The 25,200-nt window shown below is 48.4% G+C and overlaps 1 protein-coding gene across 3 annotated transcripts in view; it reads right to left on the bottom strand.

The window, feature by feature from the left end:
- Positions 1-2,691: 2,691 nt before the first annotated feature.
- Positions 2,692-25,200, bottom strand: part of IL34 (interleukin 34) — a 353,106-nt gene continuing 330,597 nt past the window's right edge. For all 3 annotated transcript variants that reach the window (XM_069654917.1, XM_069654923.1, XM_069654908.1), the window contains 2 exons: positions 23,986-24,115; positions 2,692-5,935 (listed from right to left, as the gene is read on the bottom strand). In XM_069654917.1, the coding sequence (XP_069511018.1) occupies positions 5,730-5,935; positions 23,986-24,115 (336 nt within the window). In that variant the 3' untranslated portion in view covers positions 2,692-5,729. The remainder of the gene's footprint in view (positions 5,936-23,985; positions 24,116-25,200) is intronic.

A 25,200-nucleotide genomic window follows, 5' to 3' on the forward strand; every position in this document is an offset into this window, starting at 1 on the left:
TCATAGAATGTTTGATTAGAGTTTTGTGTCACATGCCTGCCTATATTATTACTTCAAGAAATTGTGAGAACAATCTTGTGTTAAGATCTTCTAATAGCTGCTGGAGATAAACAGCACTTCTCAAATAGAATGTATGATGACAATGGTGTATCCAATACTCATAGAAACTTTATCAACAGTTTTGTGTCATATGCCTGCCTAAACACGTTTCACTCAAACCACATGTAATTGTGTGGACCTTTATGTGAGCTTCTTCAGGGCTTCCTGCTAGCGATGATCAAAATATGCTTGTTACCAATCAAAATAAAGGATTTTGTAAATGAAATATGCATCAGCGCATGACAAGGGAGCTCTTGTATAGTGAATATGTGATGGTTTTGATACACACAGGTTTGGTGTCATATTAAGCAGATTGTCAGAAATATTGTCACTCTAGAGAAAGATGCAATTGCACGCATACTAGCGCAACCAGGATCATTATGGGACCTGCTTAATTAGATTATGTATTGTACAGAGTGTTAACCTAGCCTGAAAGTGATTTTAGAAATGTTCATTTTGTCTGGAACATGGAATCATGTTTCCCAAATGTCTGGAAGCCAACAGGCTGACGTGGAGTCGCAAGCAATCACCATACTGCCCTTGCGCCCTGTGAGAAGAGAGTATTCGAAAAGACTGAGAATGTCTACTATTATTAGCACCCGATTAGCATTTGGTGTGGGTGTGACTGCCCGCAGGTTCCTCCAAGCTCGTGCTGAATCACACGATTCAATCCCGGGTTCAGAGCAATGCCTGCAGCTCACACCCGCTGCGCCATCTTCCCACCAGCGCCCCACAGCTCACAGTCCCCTCGCCAACCTCTGTTCGCTTCCCACGCCCATCCCACTCCCTGTCAGTTTCGCCGCTCCTCAAGTGCTCCTGGGTCGCCTTGGAAATTGCGGCCATCTTGGGAGAGTATTAATCACCCCCACCTGTGGACTTCACGGGCCAGTAATGGCACCGGACCCACCGTTAATGAGTGAATAACTTGGGCCCTGGCCTGCTATCGGCCTGTGAAACCAGCAGGGTGTCATTATTGCTGTATTAGTCACTATGCTGGTGCAGATGTTGACAATGCATTGGCGTTGCCATGACATGTGTTGCAGGGAACCTTCTCTTGGAACAACTAGAAATAGTTTATAAGCGCAGATAAAGCTCAGGTGAGTAGCTACAAAGGTAGGGTTTTAGAGCAGAGGCAGTGGAGTAACTTTGCTGAAAATGTTGGAGGGGACATGACATCTGAAGAAAAGGTGCCCCAACCAAATGCATGGGGACAAAATGGTATGCCATGAAAGTTGAGGGGGACAAACAGCCCTGTTCCCCCCTAAAATTACGCCCATGAGAGAAGCCTAGAAAAGTGGAAACAGACTGAAAATCAAAGACGCGCATGCTGAGAAAGAGTCGTAGGCAATCACCACACTCCCCTTGCAGCCCTGTGAGCAGCAAGCCTTGGAAAAGGCTGGGACCATCTACTTTCATTAGACACGGCCGCTGTTGCGATGCGGACAAAGCATTGGGTTTGCTGTGCCGTGTCTTCCAGGGAAGATTCTCTTGGAGCAGTCCGAACCAGTTTGCAAGCTCAGATAAAGACCAGACGAGTCACTGCAAAGGTGGGGGTTTAGAGCAGAGGCCACACCGAGGAACCCCTAGTTTATGGGTCGACAGACCAAAAACCTAAGGCGCTCATCCTTGGACCAGTGAAGGCAATACAAAAATTGAACAGATGATTTTGTGAGACTGCATTTGTTTTGTTAGTGTTGGCTATTAGGTGGCAGAAAACCCGCTGCCTATAACTTGAAGCTATTGTTACGGGCAGCGAAGCGAGATGAGATATGAGGTGAGACGCACAGCCTGTGGGTGTTGTTTGATCATTCACCCACCTCGGAAGGATAGTTCAGGGGCAATAACCTATCATATCACCCATTTGAATGCATGTGGCCATTCCTAGGCGCCGCCATAACATTGAAGGTGGAGGCGCTAGTGTTCTCTGTCATTCTTCATGGTCTCTATCCCCTAGCCCAGCTCAGCTGCCTCTTCGTCCTCCTTTAAAGAACATTTCTCTGCTTTCCCTAACCACCTTTCGCTCCTTATTCTCTCTCGTCCTCTTATTAGTTTCTATGAAGGCCTAGACTCTCTTCTATTGTTGCTTCTGTGGTCTTCTTCTCCCTTTCCACGTCATGGCGACTGCAATCTTCATCTTTCCTCTGTTCACTCCTTCTCTCGTCTGCTTTCTCACTTGGATTCCTGTCAGCGTAGCCACATTTCCACCCCTCCTTCTCATAGATCCGGGTCATCTCTCGACCTGAGCGGTTCACCTCACTCATGTGATACTGTGGCTCCCCTTTGTCCATCTGACCACTCTTTACTTTCTTTCTCCCCTCGCCTTTCTCCTATTCCGTGCCTTCCCCCTATCCGGGTGACATTCTCTGCATGTGGCCTGTGCGCCTTTGAGCCCTCTTATTTTCCCTCCTTGCCTAGAAACACTTGTGTACGGGCGCTTTATAAATGACTTATCATATCATATCTCATATCCTCACTCACACTTGGCTCCTCTAAGCCACGCCTTTATACGTTTGCCACACTGCGAGCACTCGAGGGAGCCATGCTCCCATGTATGCAAAATATACCATACAAAAAGAAATCAAGTGAGAAATGTTTACTTAAAACTTTCTTTTTAGTAGAAAATGAACAATTACATAATTCACAAGCAACAACTGTCATGAGTATGAAACATAAACACCATATCATTATGGACCTAAAAGTCAGAGGGCCTCATTCCGAGTATGGCGGTAAGGGATAGCGGCCACCGCTAACGAGAGCGGTGGCGGTAATCCCTTACCGCCATACTCCGAGTTCCCTTAGCGCCATGGTGCTTTTAACACCTGCTTTTAGCAGGCGTTAAATACCATGGCGCTAAGGGACCTTGATGTTAATTACGCCACCGTAATTTACGGTGGCGTAATTGACGCCTTCCCCACTCCCATTATGCCCTATGGGGCAAGAATGGGAATGGGGAAGGGTAAATGGGGATTGGGGAATTACCGCCCCGCCAACCTTGGAATGGGGCGGTAATTCCGCCAACCACCAAGGCGCTGCCGGTCCGGGTACGGCGTCAACCAAGGCGTTAATAGCGCCATTGGTTAGCGCCGTACTCGGAATGAGGCCCAAAGTCTGCAAAATGGCGTTTTATATAATGTATCTGGAATAGCTGAGATGTGTTCTTATGGGAAATCTGTGGTCATTGATTAAAGGAATGTTTCTATTATCACAATGTGAAAGGGGCGGCCGTTATATGTTCAGGTTCAGGCGGTCTCTATTAAGGAAAGGGAATTAGACAAGTCATTGTGTGTGTGTGTAAGAGGGGAAAGCATGGGTGCGAGGTGGGGAGTGGGCAGAACAGTGATGGGGCATTAGTGTACGTGACAGGATAAAGCACCCCCGACAAGTTTAGAAACAATGCAAAAAGTCCCCCTTTTTTGTGTCACCTCCGTCCTCTTGCGTCCTGAAGTCACCACCTCTGTGACATTTTGCATTTTCAGTATCCTTGCTGCTCTGATAAGAGGGAATGTTTCTGTTGATGAAATTGGCCCAATCAATCCATCAACCAATATCCTTACAGTGGAAAATCAGAAGAGGAAATGCAAAGACTCATTTGCATTTGATCAGACAAGCCCACCCCCTTCCTCCATTAAAAAATAAACACTCAGCGGCGCATGCACTTTTAGCTTTTGTGCAGGCATGTCTCTGCCATGATGGCACTATTTAACTATAACATGGCAACAGCTGGCACATCGTGCGAGTACCTGGTCACATGAAAACAGTGCCTGGCAAACATGCCTGTTTCAGATGCCTCTTATTTGAAATATGTGAGAAGAGTTGGGGTACAGCTTTTCAGGGTGCAGTTTACTGGCCTTCGCGTGCAAGGCCACTCTTGCCTCTTTCTCGATCAGACGTGCCTGAATTTACTACATGAAGTCAAAGAGTTGAGTGAGATTGTGAGGGTTTTGGGTGCAGCAGTGACACCAAGATGATGCTTCCCCAATGTGAGGCTCCAGCCAAGATAACGGGGTCATAGAGACTGGCCATGAGTAAGCAGGGGTGCACTGACCTCTGGGGAACTCTGGAGATTTCCCACTAGGTCTCTGCACCATGGGCTTCTTTTGTGTAGTATTTCCAAATGTTCCCATAGGAAAAGGGATGGGCTTGCTGAAAATGTGCAATATCGGGTCACTTTGTGAGTAAGACTGTGAGTGACGGTATGCCACATGCACCCAAAGAGGAAGGCTTGAAGAGCCCATGGATGCACGCATTTGCCCGTGCTTGGGTTTTGTAGAAGCTCACTTCTTGAAACATGTTCTTTCCTAGTATGATAGCAACAAATGTCCCCCCACTCCCTTTACTTGTTCCCCGCAGCACTATCTGAAATATTGTCAGGCCTAGTACGATAGTCGATTGTTTTGTTCCTCTCCCTCCTTTCTCCTACCCCTACCTCGCCTCTTGTTAATCTCCGGCTCTACCAGAAATGTCATCAGGCCTAGTACGATAGTTGCTTGTTTTGTTCCTCTCCCTCCTTTCTCCTCCCCCTACCTCGCCTCTTGTTAATCTCCGGCTGTACCAGAAATGTCGTCAGGCCTAGTACGATAGTCATTTGTTTTGTTCCTCTCCCTCCTTTCTCCTCCCGCGCCTCTTGTTCATCTCAGGCTGTACCAGAAATGTTGTCAGGCCTAGTACGGTAGTTGCCTGTCTGTTTCCCATTTCCTTCCTATCTGTGTTTTAGCTCTTGCAATATTTTAAATGTCGTCAGGCCGAGTACAAATGTTAATTTCACATTCTTGCTGTTCATGGCCTGTAAGAATGTCATTGTATTTCCCTTGTTCCCTCCCTTGCCATGAAGCGCTTTGAAACACATTGTGTATAGGCGCTATATAAACAGACTATCATATCATTAAGGGAGGCTCCTCACGCTGCCCTGCTGGCCCCACGCCCGTTCTCAGCAACCGTACTCATAGAGTAGTAGAGAAACCTACAATGTGAGAAACATAATTTTGGATCCGCAGCCAGGGGTGGACTGGGAACCAAAAGATGACCTGGGAATGTAGTTCAATGTGGCCCCATATTACAAAGTGTGAGCAAGCCCAAGCCCTTTCCCTTAAGAAGATGTGGAAACAATATAGGCAACCACACAAAAAGAGGCCCTTGGTGCAGAGGCCCCCGTCCGCAGCCCGTGTGCCATACATTGTCTGGGGATGTCCCTTTTCATAAGCAGTGTATTCAGGGTGTGTTTGTGTGTCTGGTGTATGTAATGTGTAACTGGTCCCTGCTCGCTACAGTTGTGTATCTTTCTGGGATATTTCAGGATCGAGACAGTCATACCCCTACTCCTTAGCCGCATACGGGGATCATGATCGCTCATGTAGTTCCCTACCTTGTGCTTTTCAAAACTCAAGGAGGCATCAAGTTGGGCAACTGGCAAAAAGGGGACTAGGAGGACCTCCGGGTAGTTGTGCCCACCAAGGTTAGTTTCATCAGAGGTGTTGACAAGTGCCAAATAAGCACTAGCCTACACCCAGGATGAGAGGCCAGGGTGTTCATCTCTTCTCTCAGTCATTGTCCAAGTGACGATGTCCTCTGAAAGTCTGCAAGGCTTTCTTTTCCCGGTCTTGGCACAATCCATTGGGGCTCGACGACACATTTCAGGCGTCCTTCACTCGCTCCGTCCCTCCACGAACCTGTCTTTGCTGCCAGGCTTTGCCGTGGACAGTAGGCCTGCGCTGCGGAAGATGCCAGAGGACTGGAGGAACAGAAGCGTCAGTGTGGTGAGTAGGCGCAAGAGTAGATGACAGATTAGGCACAACTGCATCAATATGATTCCGAACTGAAGTGGTGTCCTTAAAGTTACCTAGAAAGGGTGAAAAAAGGGGCAGAATGAGTGCGATGAGTAGCCAAAAGGTAGAACCATGGGCAGGGAAAGCCCAAGGGAAAAGTAGATGCAGGAAAAAGCGAGTAAACAGGGAGAAAGGACGAGAAACGAAGGGGAGGGGGAAATGAGACTGAAAAGGGAGAAGAGAAGGGTAGAGGAAGAGAAGTGCAGGAGTACAAGGAGGAAGGCTTGAAAAGTGGAATGCAAGAAGAGAACACATAAAAAGAGATAAGGGGAGGATCAGTACAAAGAATGGTGGAGAGAATATGGGAGAAACAATGAAAGATCAAAATAAACTTCTCTGCCGCCATATTCATGACTTACAGGTGCTGTGAACCATCTCAAGTGGGCGCTGATGAACTGTGGGAAGAATATTGTTGTATAAGACTGTGGGGTCGGTGAAGTGAGTGGTCCTGGGATGGGGTTGTGTGGCTTGGACACCTCTAGGGCTGCCTCATCTCCTACCTGTAGGACTATCATGCTATAGGTCTGGGCGGGGGGTGGGGCAGGGTGTAACGTGAGTAGTCCTAGCAGGGGAGGGTGAGGTGAGGCCCTGCCTACGTTCTATCCAGTGCTTAATTTGTGCGAGTGCTTTCCAGGGCTCAGCCCTGCACCTATCTTTGAGCCCAGGGACGTATTGGCCCTCATTACAACCCTGGTGCCAAACCATGGCGCTATTAGCACCATGGTTGGTGCCGGTGTTGTAACGAGTCCGCCATGGTGGAATGGGGAAATACCGCCCCATTCCAAGGTTGGCGGGGCGGTATTTCCCCATTTCACCATGGCTCTTCCCCATTTTCGCCCCATAGGGCTCAATGGGACTGGGGAAGGCGCCAAGTACGGTACCGCAAATTGCGGTACCGTAATTAGCACCGAGGTCCCTTTGCGGCACCCTACTTTAACGGCTGGTAAAACCAGCCGTTAAGGTCGGGTCCCGCAAAGGGACCCCGTAATCAGGCGTTAAGGGTTTAACGGCACCGACACCTTTTACGGCGCCGTTAAACCCTTAACGCCATGGTCGTAATGACCCCGATTGTCTCAAACTCACTTTAATTATGAGGAGCTGATAGTCAGTGCATCCATCAACCACAGTGAGCAGGTGGGAGCTGTGGCGTAACCCCAAATATGTCGACACTGCGACTGTGGGGAGCAGCTATGGGTGTTGGCAGCAATGGTGGTGGGGGGGGACTTCCCACCCGCCGTGTCACAGGAGTGTTAGAAAATATTTAGGCCCTGGCACTTATTTTTATTCTACAAACTACGCACTGCTTCTACCTGTAGGAATGCCATGGTACAGGCCTCTGGGGGGCTAAGTGAGTAGTCTTACCAGGGGGGTAGGGTGAGACCCCGCCTATCACGTCGTGTTGAGGAGGTTCAGGGGCAGGAGGGGGCCAGGCCTTCCCCATCTCCTACCTGTAGGAATGCTATGGTACAGGCCTCTGGTACAGGAGCCGAAACGGAGGGTGAAAAGCACGTAGGACAGAGAAACAGCAGGGAAGGATGAGAGAGAGAGAGAGAGAGAGAGAGACCTAAAACAGAGGAAATGGCCAAGGGAGACAAGGAAAGAGAGGAACACATAAAGAAAAGGGACAAGGAGAGCGCCAAAGACAAGAAGACGACAGGGAACGATGGCAAGATAACACCAGAGAAACTTGTGTGGAAGTGGAGAAACAAAGCGAGAAACAGAAAGAATTCTAAGACGAGAAAGAGAGCGAGATGTAACAACAAAATGGGGGGATGATAGCAATCGGGGAAATAAAGAGGGCGGTAAAGAGCCAAATGAAGGCACTGAAACAGGAAACAGAGAGAGAGAAAAAATACAATATGGCAGGGAGAACACACACAAACACGCGCGCGCACGCACGCGCACAAACGCACGTACACACACTCGCGCACGCAGGCACAGGCACATCAGGCACGCAGCAGAACATTGTTGTCAGATTTCATATGCAGCAGAAAGGCTTTCATGGAGTATTCCGAACGGCTTTCAGATAGGAAATGGTCGGTACAGTTACTGCGACCCAATTCTGTGAAACACTGCAGAGGGTGGTGGAAAGACGGCATAATCAATCACGAAATTTAACAATCCACTGTTTTAGTTTATCTGAGCAAATTGGGTATCTGATAATGGCCCTGGAAAATATTGGCCAACATTTATTGGCATGCATACTTTAAGTCCATCACATGTATGACTTCCTTGGTTTTCAGTCTCTGCCACAGTCACTCATTTTGTGATAGATTTCAAAGAAGCGGTAACTTTACACTGGTTGTATTCAGCTTATTTACGATCATCTAAAGCCTTTGTTTCATCAGTGACTGCTCAACAATTGCACCAAACCACATTGAAAATCACTGCCGAAAGCGTTATCTGAAACCCTGAGTCGCCTCCCTCGTCTCTATACTCACTTCAGCGAGGTCTTCTACACCTCCTACAAACGATAGCACCCGTTTCTACATCGACCAGACCCTCCTCTCCATGTCACAGCCGGGGGTGGAATGGAAACCAAAAGAGGCCCTGGAAATCATTTTCAAAGTGGCCCACATTAGACATTTTCAGCAAGCCCAACCGTTTTCCACGTGAACATGTGGAAATGCCACACAAAAGAGGCCCAGCGTGCAGAGGACTACCGGGGAATCTCCAGAGTCCCTATAGGCCAGCCCACCCCTGGTCACGGCCCTTTTACTTTGTGACATAAAGTGGATCCACCCATCCAATGATCTCTTCCTGAAGTATCCAACTTCCTGTTGCAACTCCCCCAGTCCTACAGTCGGTGGGGGGGCGGGGGAAGCTGTCATTATCGAAGGTGGGATTACCATATGTAACCTAGGCATTGCCCCAAGGTTGTCTCTCCTCGTCCAATACTCACATTGTTAAGTATGTACACACTTTATACAGGGGCCAAGACACATGCAAATACAAACAAAAACTCACACAGTGCTTTATTCATACGTTCGTACCAAAGGAAAAGTGTCCCTCAAGGCAAACCTGCTGCGGGGAGTAGTGTATTAGCCATGCTTCTTCCCAATTTACGCGTAGTGTGTAATGGGAACTAGAAGGGGTCGCCCTGCACACATTCCCTGGAGGGATTTCCAAGCCCCGGTCCATGGGCCTCTGATGACCCGGGTGGATCTGCCCTGTATGATGAGCGTAAAGGAGCACGCCCTCTTGCTCATACGTTTTAGGGATGCTCCTCCTAATCCACTTGCTAAGAGTGGCCATAAATGGTTTCAAACTCTTCCTACTCTGACCATAGGAAACAAAAAGCTTCTCACACTCCCTGATGTTCTACGCCCTCTCCCTGTAAACCAGAGCTCCTCAATTGAAGCCCAGGGACTGCACAACCCTCAGGGAGCCTAATGCCCCTCTGTGGGAAGAGCTGGCAAAACCACTTCTTCAGCAAAGATGAAATTGTTCATACCTTGGGCATTAAACCCGGGCAAGGTCTGAGAATGAAAGCCTCAGGAAAGACCCTGAAATAAGGAAGGGAACATACCAGAGCGCCCCAATCGCTGAGCCTATGGATAGAAGTTACGGTCGCTAAAAAGAGGGCTTTCCCTGACAGCCCTTCTAGCTCTGTTCCCTGAGGTGCTCAAAAAGGGGGAAGCCGCAGGGTAATAAGAACTAGAGACAGGTCCCAAGGAGGAAGTGGAACCTTAAAAGGATTTTCTCCTTGAGAAAATCCAGGATGACTAACGGAGGAGAGGACAAAGGGATCAACTATCTGGAAGGGCACCAATTTTGAAACCAATGACCCAATGCTTGCCATAGCCCTGCCTGGCGGACCCGAAGGGTATCTGAAACCTCCTCTGTGTGTCCCATTCTTATCAGTCCCTGCTTCTCAACCCGAGCTTGGACGGGGCCTGCACAGATAGGGCTCAGAAAACTAGGGGGAGGGAACAGTCTCCAAGCAAACACAGGAGCTTCCTCCCACTTCTGGAGAATGGGAAACCACTGTGGCTAATGAGGAGCTACCAATATATTCTCCTATATCTCTACCCTGCATTTGCCCCTCAGCACCCTGTTAAAGGGAGAAGGCAAACAGAAGAGCTCTGTCCTATGGAAGAGAAAGAGCATCCACCCCCTTGTCAAGGGCCCTCAATGCTGAGAGCAGTAAAAGGGGCACCTTATGGTTGGACCTGTGTGCAAAACGGTTGATGATGGGGGATCGCAAACTTCCTGCAGACCTCCAGAAAACACACCTCGCGAGCCAGCAATCCATGTGGAACAGGGAACCGCACAATGCGACTGTATGCTGCCTCATTGACAATCCCCTAGATGTGGTCCGCCTGGAAGGAATGAGCATGGGATTATGCCCACTGCGGGGACAGGGAGTGAGCATAGGTACCCTCTGTTTGCCTATGCAATATCTGGCCACAGTGCTGTCAGTTCTGATTAACAGTACATGGCCAGTCAGCCGGCTCTGAACATGAAGGAGCTTGAAAGACAGCACATACCTCCTTCCACGGGGAAGACTGACTGTTCAGGCTTGCACCTCCTCTGCCCTGTGCTGAGAGAGAAACCAGGCTGCCCCCCCTCTCTGCTGGCATCCATGGTAAGAATTAAAGTTTGCTGTGCTTCTAGCAGAACTTCCTTCTCTAAGGAAACCTTCTGTAAACACCAGTTCAGATCTGTCCACATGCATGGTGAACCCTCTGTGTTGAAATCCCCTGAAGACTGGTCTCTATATCTGTCCGGATATACCGTCAGCGGCCTATAATGTGTGTGTAGGCCCCCCTTGCAATGAGCTGGGCGATCTGCTGAACCGTCTCCATCTTGAGCAAGGTTGTGCGCAGTCAAACGTTGAGGCGTTTCAGATTCAGAATAAGTCAATAGACTCCCGAGACCTCCTCCACCATGAACACTCTTGAATAAAACCCTTTCCCCCATTTCGACCCATGATCTCTCAGTATAGCTTGACGTTTTGGTATCAGGTAATATTATCCCCATATATGGTCGCTGTAAATAATATCGCTGGGAAAAGGTCGTGGCGATATTATATGGGTGACCATATATATGGGGACAGGGGCAAAAAAAATTGGGGGTTGCGGGGGTGTCCCCCGCATGTTCCATGCAATAATGTCGGCACAAAAAACGGCAATTTTTCGGCGATATTTTTGCATGGCATGATTTTTGTGGCGACATTATTACATGGAACCGACGTTTTGCACTCTTCCTCGTGCCCCAAGCCTGGCCTAGGGTGTTGTCACAGTTGCTGGTGATGGTGGAATTGACATAATCTTCGAATAGGGCCCCTGTGCCACAACTCTGCACACCAAAGGGTGTTTGACCAATCCTTCCAAGCTGACCTCAATGCTGTAATTCCTCCCCTTATTGGCATTGTGCCCAAATTAGGGAGGTCTTCATTGTCAGGACTGCTGAGACTTGGATGGTGCCGGTGTTGCGGCTGCTTTGCTCCTGTCGCCATAGGAAGGTGGAACTTTGGTGGAACCAGCCTTCTAGTACTGCTGAGACCCCAATTTGAGGGAAATCGTCTTCGTGGGGGCCCCTTTGGATGGACCTTCAAGAGAAGAGGTGCATTTCTTACCCTCAAAGAACTTTTTGACTGGAAAGTCCAGCTTTCCTCCAAAAAGCATGCCCCCGGAACATAGCATTTTTAGTAAAATGTTCATCTCGCCGTTACCAACCTTCCGGTCCCTGACGTAAATATTGTAGCGACCCACCACTGCCATGTCCCCTTTTAGGGCTGCTGCTGTAAAACTCTTCATGGAGGGATCTGATGCCAACTGGATCTGTGCCTCCATGGTTGGAAGCATGAGAGGCGGGTTGGACGCCTCATTGATGGTAGTGTTTAGTAGCTATAAGCCCTTTAACGATTGTACAAGTTCGACCATGGTGCAAAGAGATACATTTGACCCTGCATAGGCTTTCACTCCAAAGGGTTCCTGGAGTCATATCCTCTGCTGCCATGACCTGCGTGGCCAATGAAATTTGGAATAAGTACTCTACCGCCTCCCTTTTACCATCTGCCTTCAAAAACAACTGGGCTTCACGCCAGCATTACATTTTCATGCTGACGTAAAACCAATTAGTTCCTATGGAATAAGCCTGCTTTCGGTGCCGGCAAAGGGCAGGCAGATTCCACAAGAAATCATTGTAAACGCTGCCTACCATGCACATTTGGCAGGCGGTGTTTATTCTATTTGCACTGCGGAGTGCAAAAGAGAGGTGTAAAGAGGCTCCCACTATCTATTTACACTTCTCATTTGCACTACGCAGTGCAAATGACAAATATTTCTCAGAGGGGACCTGTTTGCACATAAGTGCAAATGTAAGTGTTGCGACCCCGTCGTTGCAAAGAAAATAACGAAGGGAGGCCACGCACACAGACACGGACAAGGGGAAACTTGAAACCTCCTTTATTCCTTACTTTACATCAAGTGCCCCACCTTCCTTTTCTCCTCCCCTTCATCCTCTCCCCCCAGGCTTTCCATGGCCCCCCAACACCCTTCACGTACAGAGGCCCTTACTGGGATTGGCACCTACAGGAATATGTTTTGATTTGATTTGTTTATTGAATAGTTTTGTTTTAGCAGATATTTTCACCGATTTATCACAGTATTACAAATCTCGCATCAACCATCCTGCATGCAAGAAAATGCCGAATTCGGCAGTGTAAAAAAAAAAGGCAATCCCAAAATGTTGAAGAAGGGGAGCAGGGTTGCCGGGGTGTCCCCCTGCTCCCTTTCTTTGACATTAAGGGAATTCAGGAGTGGCGGGGGTGTCCCCCGCTTCTATAAAAAAGAAAAGCGGGGGACAAAGAAGGATATTCCGAAGGAAAAAACAACAGATCCTACGGCAGAAGTTCCGCCCCTCAAAGGGGAGGCGGAACTCTTGTTGCAGGGACGGAGCTGTGGCCATGCGAATGAAACACAGGTAAGTGATAAGTGGAGGTACGTTTTTAAGGGTAGGTGGTTGGGGGATATTGGGCAGGTTTTGGGGGTCTCTTAAAGGCCCCACTTGCGATTCCCGTGAGCCCCCAAACCCTCACTCAGCCGGAGACGTCTGCTGTGTTCGGGCTCCCTGGTTACACTAACGCGGCCGGGAACGCCCCCTTTATTTATAGTGCACACGGTGGAGTGCAACTTCATTCCGCCGCTTGCTATTCCCTTAAGGGGACAGCACCACACTCTTCCTTTTTCATGAGGACAACAAACTTACATTAACACTTCCAACAGTAACAACAACACCTCAAACAGTGGAAATGAAAACATATTAGCCTGCGGCACCCCTTTAATTACAGCCACCCTTGATCCCTTTAACGACTACAACGACCTGCGGGTCATTCAGAATACTTGTCCTACCAAGTAGACGGTGAGGCGAGCAGGTTTCCCTCGTCCTGTCCTCAAGGGGTACCTTCTGCTGGTCTCCGGCACGGGCGGTCCATCAGCAGGTGTTCCCTCGGCGGGAAACAACAGGAAAGGTCCAGCACCTCCACCCTCATTGGGTACCTCCATGCTGTCCTGCTCCTGGGGTGGGTCAGTCCTTGTGTCACTCAGTCTCTTAAACTCACGTTCCTGGTAACGGACGATTTGCCATCGGATGCTGTCACCATGGATCCTTTGACAGCCACCACGTCCAGAGGCTCCGGTTCATATGGGAGGGACAGCTTCCCGTGGGGATGCCTATTTCTTATCAGCACCTCATCCCCGGGTGCCAGGTGTTGTGGGCGGAGTTCTCTCCTCACATTTTCTTGCTCAGTCCTCAGCCGGCGATCATGCTCCACTTGCTGGTCATCGATAACTCCCGGCTCCTTCTCGACAACCTCTGGCAGCAGCCCCCGGGGGCACCGCTTGAACAGGGCTTCTGCTGGTGTCACCCCTGTCGATGTGTGGGGAGTGGCCCGGTAGACCCTCAGAAATTGGTACAGCACTCTTCTCAGGCATCGTCCTTGGCCTTGTGCTATGCGGAATGTCTTGTTCAAAGTCTGCATCAGCCTTTCCGCCTCCCCGTTGGCTTGTGGCCAGAGCGGGGTGACCTTCTGATGTTGAACCCCATACCCGTCCATCAACTCTGCGAACCGCTTACTCTGAAAGGGCTCCCCGTTGTCCGAGCACAGGGTATGGGGAAAAACATGAGCGCAAAGACTTTCTCGAGGGCCACCATCACATGTTCAAAAGCCACAGAGTCCACAAACTGCACCTCTGGGTATCGGGAGTACTCATCCACCACCATCAGGAAATGTGTACCCTGTGTGGTGGACCCAAAGTCTGCATGTACCACCTCCCATGGGCACGTCCCTGTGGGCATGGTCTCAATGGCAGGCTCTCGTTGTACGCGGGAATCCGCCTGGCACCAGACGCATGCGGCTACATGTTCATCGACCCACCGCTTGACCGTAGTCAGGCCTTGGTCTTCGCGGCCCCTTGATGTCCTTGATGGGCCAGACTTATTACCTCCTGGATCTTGGCTTGGGGGACAACAATACGGTCTCCCCTCAGCAGGAGGCTTGTGGCTGTGAACGACAGTTCCTCCCTCACCTTCCACAATTGTTCTAGCGCCCCTTTTGCTTCTTGGGTACGTCCAGCCAGGGATTCAAGCACCGTCTTCCACGACCCCTGTTGTATGGCGGTCTTCAGGATGTAAAAACATTTATTCCGAGCCACTGCTGCCTCCAGTTCTTCCATGGGCATGGCGTTCGGGGTGGCTGCTTCCATCACCATCTGCACATGGTCATCCGCTTCTTCTGCACATGCACCCGGTGTATCTATGCTGCCGTTCCTCGGGTGTCGGGACAGATAGTCTGCCGCATTGTTTGCGCCGGGTCTGTACACCAGCGAGACCCCGTACTCGAGGAGTGCGAGTATCCACCGTTCAATTCTCGCCGGTGGTTTTGACGAGGATCCCGCCAGAATGGGAAGCAGTGGCTTTTGGTCAGTCACAACAGTCACAGGCAGGCCTAGGACGTACAGCCTGAAATGCCTGCACCCCACACTACGGCCATGGCCTCTCACTCGATCTGGGAGTAGCGCTGCTCGGTGTCAGACAGCGCCTTTCTTGCATACGCCACTGGGCGAACGCTGTCATCCAGGCTGATCTGCATCAGTATGGCCCCCAGGCCGAACAGGCTGGCATCAACCATTATCTCCGACCGGAGTGTTGGGTCGAAGAACGCCATGGTGTCTTCGGCTGTGAGGGCGCTTTTGATATCTTCAAATTCCGCCTGTTCGAGAGGGCCCCACTGCCACGCCGTCTCTTTCTTAGTGAGGGCCCGTAGGGGCTCCGACCTGGATGCTAAGTTCTTGATGAACTAACCACAGTACATCACCATCCCAAGAAAACGCCTCACCTCAGACACATTCTCCAGTGGTCGGGCCTCTTTAATGTCCTTTACCTTCCTGGGGTCTGGTGACACACCACCCTCCTTGAACAAAAATCCAAAGAATTCGATAGTCGACCGCAAAAATTCACACTTTTCCCGATGGAGCGTAAGGCCTAGCGACTGTAGCCTCTCAAAAGTCCTGGCCATCTTGCGTATATGGTCTACCTCATTCTTTGTTAATAGCAGGATGTCGTCACTGATATTCAAAACTCTGTCCAGGTCAGCCAGGGCACCTCTGATGATATTTTGAAATACCTCGGCTGCCGACGACACCCCAAAACTGAGTCTCTTATACCATACAAGCCTCTGTGGGTGGTAAAAGTCGTGATGTACCTCGACTCTGGATGCAGGACGACCGTGTGTTATCCGGCCCTGAGGTCTAGCTTTGAAAAGAATCGAGCTCCCTGCAGTTCTGCAATGATGTCGTCGATGGTCGGCGTCAGGTGTCTTTCCCTCCAGATGGCCTTGTTGGGAAGCCTCATATTGACGCATATTTTTTCAATAATGTCCAAGTTTACTAAATTGTCCAGCTCTTTCTCCACCAGTTCTCTCAGATGTGTTGGGTGTCTTGACCCACGTTCAAGTTACTATGCTGCAACATTTGGTGCTGTGGGCTTAGAAAATCCAAGATGGCGGAAAAGCCCACATTTGCGCCAGAATCCGGGAAAACCACGCCATTTTGCGCACACAAAAATGGTCCCCTGACATGCCACCCACCAGTGCGAGTGGGGTGGGCCAGAAGCGCCATGAGTGAAACGTGGTGCCAAAGGAAAAACAGCAGTGCCGCTTTGAAATCACCTTTGTTTCTCTGAAATGCAAGCTAAAAATGCCTATTTTAAACATTGCAAGATATTAAAAAATCTCACTGAACACCAGCAGACATTTGGCAGAATGTATTCTTGTGTGCATACAAAATCTGGAAAGATGAAGAGCCCAAAACAATGTTTATAACAAAACTGGCTGAGCTGTGGATGTCAGCAGCTTAACTGAAATTGGATTTAAAACCACTAAAATTGAAATGTTTAAAATAAATGAGTGACCTACTTTTGAGTGTCACATAGGTTGCAACTGTTTAAAGGTCATAGTTTTGAACTTAGAAACAGCGTTCTAGCTGCATGTGTAAAAATTGTAAGTTTGATTTGAATGAAGAAAACTGGAACAAAAGTGACATTTAGCTGAAGCCGGGAGTGAAGAGATTCAATTTTGCCTGGCAACTACCCCCGACAGGAGTTGAAACTTGCCCCGCAACTGCATTCCAGGCCTGCCTGCCTTCTGCTGTTCCCACCAAAAGGAGATGACACCTCCCTGATTGAATCAGGGGAGGAGCACCTGGGAGCAGGGAAAAGAACAATGAGCCTTCCTTGGCTCAGGCAAATGTTAAATTAGGGGGGGTCGTAAATGGCTTCCTCTTGAGAGAAACTGGGAGGGGCAGTGCCTCTGTGAGCAACTTGAGTTGGAGGAAGTGGACAAACCAGAAATTCCACCATGTGCTTTGGGAAACTACACCCCTCTGGGCCAGAGCATAATTTTAAAAAGATGGATAATTCATAGTACAGACTTGTCACAATTATATAATTAATAACATTATTCTTGTGATTTTTCTGTGCACATTTTAAGAGGTGTTAGGACTCTGTGGTATGTTCTGGGGGGTAGTAGCGGAAAATAAGTTATTACTCTGAATGTCTGTATGTTAAAAATCTGACACTTTATCATCTGATGCCCATATTCTTTGTGCATGTTTGTGTAAATTCTGGAAAAGTTTTGAGGTTGTGTTCTTGATGAAAAGGGCAGAATTCTGTCATAAGTGGACACAACATCTTACAAAGACAGGGATCAGATGGTTTGGTGCTACAGAAAATATGTTAACTGGACATATAATATTAGAAAAATGGTACATAGATAAATATGTATTTGGATCAAAAATAGATTTGGGTGCAAATTGACAAGGGGAGTGTTCTTTCTGTATGCCATAAAATTAATGCCTGATGACACTCCATTCCTTCCCCCAATCAAGGGAGAGAGGAGAGCTTGGCCAATGATAAGTTGTGAGGGGCAGGCTTAGTTATGCCCAAGCACACACCCATTTTCAAAACACATAAAAAGAGACTGCTGTGGACAGGCAAGAGACTCACCTTCCATTTCTTGCGAAGCATTTTGCCGGACGACTTCAAGATCCAGAACTCAACTCCAGAACTTAGAATCCAGACTTCAGAACTTGTAGCATTGAGGCCTGAACCACCAGCTGAATCCTTTTTCAGCAGGCCTCAAAATCTTTTGCAAATTATTCAAACAGCCGGGCTGAGCTGTTTGATTCTACCTCGAACCCTGTGCCGGTACCCAGAAAGCAGTGCTGTATTCAGAATCCACTTGATCCAGACCAGCAGAACCAGAGACCAGACCGCTGTGAAGTGCAGAGCAGAGCTGACCCAGAGAGCTGTGACTTCAGAACCACCCGCCAGGAGTCCAGTCCAAACCTGATCAGACCTTGACGGCCTATTTCAAATTTATAGTGTGAGTACTCAGCCAGAACTGTGCAACCCAATCTCTTAGTTTAAAATAATCTAATTGAAACCATTTCCACCTATCTGGAACTGCATCATAGAATCTATCTCCACAAAATCGTCCGTATCTTTGGAACCGCGTGTGCTAGGAACGTGGTTTAACTTTCATCTTAAAGCTACGATGCTAAGTTTTCCAACACGCCTTAAACTGACTTGCTACTCCTTATAGTTCCTCCGTAATCGCGATTGACGCACTCGGAAAAAAGTGCCACAAATTGACAGTTTGCTTCATTTCAACCACGTGTAAAAATATCTGTCTTTTGCTTCCATTACTGAATCCCGTTTTCAACCTGATAAACATCCCTGAATCATTGGTAGGGCTGACCTGAACTGATTTAAAGTATCTCTCACTCACCCTGAACCTCTAGAGGGAATTTAAAGAATTTTCAGCATATTTTTCACTTCATTGCCACCACATTTAAAAGGATCTTGCCTGCTTTAAAATCATTCCTGTTTTCCTCTAAGCTCGCTGGGGGGAACTGGAAATTTGTATTGCATTTTGTATTCCTGAGAATTGTGCGCTCTCCTTCCATCTCTTTATCTTGCATAGGGGGGGGGGAATTGTCAAAGAAAAAGTGATCATATTATCTCTTGTTGAAATCATATCAAGTTTATTTCTGTGCTGCATTTTTCCCTCATTGCTTTTCCTAGAAACCATAAAAGTATTTTCTGCTACCTTATCCTCCCTATACTAACTCTTAAGTAATTAAATCAGTGTGCTAGTGTAAACTCATCCATTGTTGATCACTGTCATATGCCTAAGTGTGCTATCAAATATTAATTTATTATAAAAGTGTGATATATATATATTGTTTAATTTTTCCAATAAATCTTTTAAATTACAAAACAAACCTACTTCTCAGTGAGGTCAGGAGGATTCAAAGAGAGGGGAGTTATATAAGGGTTTATCATCCAGAGTATAACTTGTCATAAAAACATATAAATAAGGGCTTCCCTTGGGCATCCCAGACGAGGCACTGAGTTAGTGGGATTGCTGAATTGAAGTCACTTAACAGATGGAAGGGCACTCTGCAGTGTTTTAGGGCGATCGGCTGCACTCATCTATGTGCAGCCTCACTGGATCACCAGCCATTTGTCCGATTCCTTGGAACAGGGCAGAGTACTTATCCAGTAATTCATGTATGTCTTCCATGTACACGGAGTATGCAAAGCTTACAATGCCCAAGGCCTCCGTCGCGGCGCAGCTCAGCAGCGTGTTAGTGCTAAGTGGTGTTACATTGAATCTCGCCGTGACCTTTGATCCTGCATGCTCTACTTTGGCCATGAATGCACCATCGAGGGGAATCAGCTCTGATCCTCCGAATGTGAAGATGTGAGCCCTGGGTGTGACCAATTTTGGTGTCCATCGCATCATAGTTTCCACAGGCCATCACGTTGACAGATGCACCCGTGTCCACCAGCACCAGGACGGGGGACTTGTTTACCACAACAATGCACCTTGGTTGCCGTCTGCTTTTCGACTTGAGAGCCTCCACACTTGATAAGAAGAAGATGTTCTCCTCCTCTTCTTCCTCTTCCGCTTGGGCACCTTCCTCTCCTTGGTCGACTTGGGCCACATTAGGGGGGCGGGATTGACACAGGAATGCGGACCGTACTGGGCCTCTGGGCACCATTACTGGCAGAGACGCCTTGCACACCCGAGCATAGTGGTCAGCAAGGCTGCACCGCGCACTGGTTCTTCCCACCGCTGGACATTCAGCAGGGTGGGGCAGGTCATAGCCACACTTCTGGCACGCTTCCCCAGCTCTCCCACCCCTGTCGGGGAAGCTGCTGCCGGGCCTCCTGGCACCTCTGCCGCCACACCCCATCGCACATACCTCCTCTGTTTTCACTGGGCGTGTTCCTGCCTCCAACCTGGATGCACGTGTCTCTGAGACTTCATGGCAGCGCCCCAGTTCCAGGATGCGAGCATGGGTGGTCCCTGGTTCCCTCAGTACTTGTCGCCTTAGTTTCCCCGACGAACAAGCATGAAATAGGAGAGTCCTGATCATGTCATCTGGATCACCCCATGCACACTCCAGAGACAGGCGTTTCAAACGACCATAAAAAGTGTCCAGAGTCTTGTTTTCCTTCTGGCGAGCCGACAACATAACAAACCGCTCATAGTCTGCGTTGGCTAATGGGATGAAATGGTTTTGGTGGGTTGTCTTGGCAGCACCATACGAGGCATCAGCAGTTTGAAGTGACTCAAATATTTCCTGCACCACAGGCCCTGCAGCATACAGCAGCGTCGCCAGTTTACTGTCGTCGTTAGTCTCCATGGTGGCCCTGAAATACATGTTAAGGCGGTCCATCCACCGTTTCCATCTGGGCCCCAGACTGGATGGAGGGCCTGAGACATCAATCTCCGGGATTGGCTGGAACCTACATTTGTGCCATTACTTGGGGCACAGGCTGAACAACTGGTTTGTGCCAGAGGTGGGGGCTGAACTTGAGGTAACTGCTGGTCTGCAGGCTGCCCACCTCCTTGATCACCAGGTGCAATCATGGGTTAAAGCGCACAGGCATTCCCGCAAAGGAATGGGGGCCGCAACTCACCCAGCCAGCACAGTCATCGAAGGCCGTGGAGTACACCAATCCAGACACACACAAACAAAGTCCAATGTCTAGACCTGATGATGATGATGATGAAGATCTGTAGCAGATACTGCAGGCCACAGGGTCCACCAGTCTAAGATTGTGCTTTTACATGCAGCAGCTGGTAATGATGATGATGATGATGAAGATGACAATCCTCAGCTGCAGAACAATGTGGAGGATTCACAGTCCAGCACAGACGGTCAAAAAATTGAGCCAGGGAGGTCAATGGATCAAGCAGGCCTCAACATCCTTCCCCCTAGCACCTCGCCTTCACTCCACGTAACTCGCCCAAAAATAAAAAATAAATAACAATCTGGGCATGTGTGGGGAGATATAGCTGTCCGCTATCATTGTGTCCAAAAATTGGGCTTGGATGTCAATCACGGGCCCCACCGGAGCACTGCGAACATCCACTGCCTAGGTTTCAAAATGGCCGCCTGCCGCGTGGTATCCACCCGGCCCGCAGCATGGAATGAACAAGCCTTCTTATCCGCTCCGTTCAAAAATTGTTCCGAGTATCACCGCTGGGCCCAGGCAACATACCGGACTCATCGCCACTGTTGGGGGTCTCTCAATGGCCCCACTCGCGATTCCTGTGAGCCCCCAACCCCCAGAGACTTAGCCGGAGACGTCTGCTGTGTTCGGGCTCCCCAGTCGCACTAATGCGGCCGGGAAGCCACCTTTATTTATACTGCACGCGGCAGACGTCACTCCGCCGCCTGCTGTTCCCTTTAGGGGACAGCACCACAGTAGGGATCATGTACGTGATTATTTCGCTACTGGCATGTCAAACTCGTGATTTTCGAATTCGACATTTTCGTATACGAAATAATCAAGTACATCCATTTAATACACATTTGAAATAGATTTTCTACATTTCCTGGAAGGTATATTCTGCAATAGATCAAACACTCAGTCGTGCCTGTTAGGCCACTCTTTTGGTTGCACAGACCACGCCCCTTTTGTAAGTTCCTTAATAACTTGAACATCTTAGGTCACGCGACACGCCTCTTAGGCCCTGCTCTGAAATATTGTTTTGTGTCTTTTTAGGGCCAACTTCGATTTCTTATCCCACGTAAAGCCTTGTAGTAATGTATATAGTAGGGGATGAATTTCTGAACTAATGGCACGGCCCACCAGACTTTATGCACCATGAACCTTTATGGGGTGGGGAGTAAAGGGATTTGATGCAATGGTTGTGCAAATGTAATAGCTCACTCAATAATTACGTAAAAGGGAGGGTGATAGCAACGGATGGTGATGCAACTGGAGGTTATAATTATAATTGTTCTTTGATAGCGTCCTTAATACCAGCGAGTGGTATTTTGAGCGTGGGATCGGTATACGAATCTGTGTTGCGATGCCTTGTCTCGCTTCCAAGACAAACGTGTTGCCCCTGAGCTATCCTTCCTCCTTAAAGATAGATTACTAACAAAAACACAGGACAGTTATGTAAAATTGACATAATGATATATTGATATAGACAAAGAACTTTAAATGCTGAGCACCGAAACATATATGACGGGCCAGAACGGCAAAGCAAAAAGATACCACGACTTGTTATGTCTGAGTTTTCTCCTTAATTCCAGCTACATCCGAGGTATTATTGGACCCTTTCATTGCCATTTCCCAGTTTCTGAATCTATTTCAGGAGCAATGAGAATAGATACATCTTTTCAGGGAGGTATGTCCTTTTTTTGCAGAGTACTCTGGTGCACTAATAATACATTCTAAGGATGATGCACTTGGAACAATGTTGGGGCCATGGTGTCTCTGTTGTCCTTACTCTTCTTTTTCCTTTGCCATCTACTGCTGGTTCTCTCAGATACTCTTTTCCCACCTTCTCTTCTCCCCCTTCCTTTCCATCCCATATTCCCACACTCTCTTTCACCTGCTCCTCTCTCTTTATTTTCTGAGCTCTTTGATCTCTTGGAAGCAATAGGAGATGCTGACACTTACACTGCTTCTTCCTCATACACGCTCTTCCTGTAGGTAGGTTCTGGCCGGCATCCACTTGTTACCAGACAACTGCGCTCGTAAGGATTTAGCTTCAAAGCCTATTCTAAAAAGTGGGGCACTTGACTTGTTTGCTGAAAACATCTTGGGGCAACGGGACATGGGGCCTCATTACGGCTTTGGCGGTAGCCATGCCCTTAATAAGACATAAGGGCATGGCTGCCCCCAAAACCGGGTCCGGGTCTGGGTTCCCTGAATGGGGAATTACTGGGCCATTCTGAGTTTGGAGGGCCCGGTAATTCCTCCTTCAGGGAACTCGGGGCAGACCTGCCCCATTCACATTTGACCCCATAATGGGAATGGGTGCAGGGAGCTAACAACGGGCCGATTACGACCGGCTCGTTGTTAGCTCCCTGGTCCCCTCGCGGGACCCGGTAAGGACGTCTGGTAAAACCAGACGTCCACATCGGGTCCCGCGAGGGCACCTCGCAATGAGGCGGAATGGGTTTAACGGGTCCACATCCATTAGCGGCACCCGTTAACCCATTCCGCCAATGTTATAATGAGGCCCATGGTGTGCTAAACAGGGACTTCCCCCACTAAACCGGTATATCTGGTGGCCCTTGTCCAGTTCTCTGCAACCTGTGGCTCTCCAGGTATTTTTCACTTGGACGCCCGTGTTGTCCCAGACATTTGCAGAGCCAAAGGTTGCAGACCCCTGCCCTACTTTGTAGAAGCGGAATTGGTGCTACCTACTCCTCACAAATCCACACAGAGATACCTCTTTTAGCAACAACAACACTGGAATATCTCCCCACTCACAGCATTAATACTCCCAGATCAGCTTCTTTCCAGCATCCCTGTCACTAGTACTATCTTGATTTTTATTGCATCGCTTATAGTGCAAACCTAGCTCAAGAGCAGGAGAGCGCTTTAGAACAGGAGGATGCAAGCTTGGGCTTGGCAGTGTATACAGAAGCTCAGTACTTCTTGGTGGAGGGAGAGGGATGTTTATTCGTCCGGCAGGTATTGTTGAAAGAGCCACGTTTTCAGTGTTTTGTGGCGCTGGAAGATGGGATCGAGTTCCGGATGGTCCTGCCATGGCAGGAGAAGGACTGCTTGCGGGTGTTCTCTTTACAGGCTAGCTTAGACTCTACGTTTTTGATAGTTTTGCTACATGAGGTACTAACTTCACTGGTTCCCTTCTCTGCATTGCCCAATCCCAGAACAAACATTCTCATGGACCCTTTCATGCTGGCATCTTCAGAAAGGCATTACTACCAAATAATGGCCCACCGCCCATGCGGTTACTTCTCTAAGCCTTCATAAGGCCTTCTCATCCATGCAACTGCAGATCCAGGCTAATTTCGTGCAAGCCTGCCTTTGCACCTTCCCCATATTCCCCCGATAAGTACTTACACACACACCCCCATTCCCATGCCCGACATATGGCAAGGCTTCTGCACAATAACCCTCATACCGGGTTGTGCACTTTTGCTCTGAGCATTCTGAGGATGAGGGGCAATTTCTGAAAACGCCATGCTCTGCAGCTCCCGGGAGCAATACTCACATGCCTCCTTGTAGAGCATCAGGAAGACCTTGCGGCAGTTGTCCACGAGGGCTTTAGGGCGCACAGCCTTCAGGGTGTCTTTTGGCGCCGGGCTCGAAAGGCAAGTTATTCTGCGCATCACAATCCCAGACTGAAGATGCAGAAGAAAAAACAGTTGTTACACCAGGTAGTATAAAGTGCCCATGAAAGGGGTCAGGGGAGGACAGGTTAAAGGGGAAAGGTGGCGAAAGAGACAGGGACATTTCTGATGATTACGTAATCGGAACTGGGGACGCCATAATGTAGTAACACTACTGCACAGTACACATAATAAGCAACAGGTTCAATACCCAATGGAATCAATCAGACTAATTAAACGAATCTTCATCATGCGCATCCTGTATTGGTGCAATTGTGGTATTTTTGGTATTACCCAAATTGGTCGTTTACAATTGTTCGAATGAACAATTGACCGAATTTAAAGGGTCACAATTGACCTTTTCACAATTGACCGAATATATATATATATATATACATATATATATATATATATATATATATATATAATGGTTTGGTAATATATATGACAATGCATTACTTACCGTAAAAGCATTTCTGATGGTTGTATCTGCTTAGATTCACATGCTGTGCATAGGTCCGACATCCAGTGGTCACTGCGGAGTATTGCATTTTGTTTTTCGTAGTCGAAAAAGGGGACGTCGACAAGGCGTGTCTGTAACACTATCCCTATAGTGACGTGCGTTGTACCCACAATCCCTCACGCGTCGAGGTCCCTCTGTTTGTATTTTTCTGCCCTGAGGGAGCCTTTTAGCCGTGAGTGAGTACAGAAAAGAGAGAAATATATATAAAAGGATGTCTATGTTCCTTCCATCCGAGCGGGGAGGAAGGGTGGGCGCATGTGAATCTAAGCAGATACAACCATCAGAAATGCTTTTACGGTAAGTAATGCATTGTCTTCTGATGTTTGTTAATCTGCTTAGAATCACATGCTGTGCATAGACTAGCGAGCAGTACCCGGAGTTGGCGGTGGGTTATGAGAAGGAACAGTAGAAAAAAGATGTCTTAATACTGCCTGCCCAACCTGGGAATCAGATCTAGAGTGTGCATCTAGACAGTAGTGTTTTGTAAAGGTGTGCACAGAACTCCAGGTTGCCGCTTTGCAGATGGACTCAAGGGGAACATTTGCAATGAATGCTATGGAAGCCCCCGTGCCTC

The sequence above is a fragment of the Ambystoma mexicanum genome, chromosome 1p, assembly GCF_040938575.1.
Source record: "Ambystoma mexicanum isolate Mex_15411 chromosome 1p, UKY_AmexF1_1, whole genome shotgun sequence".
Lineage (NCBI taxonomy): Eukaryota > Metazoa > Chordata > Amphibia > Caudata > Ambystomatidae > Ambystoma > Ambystoma mexicanum.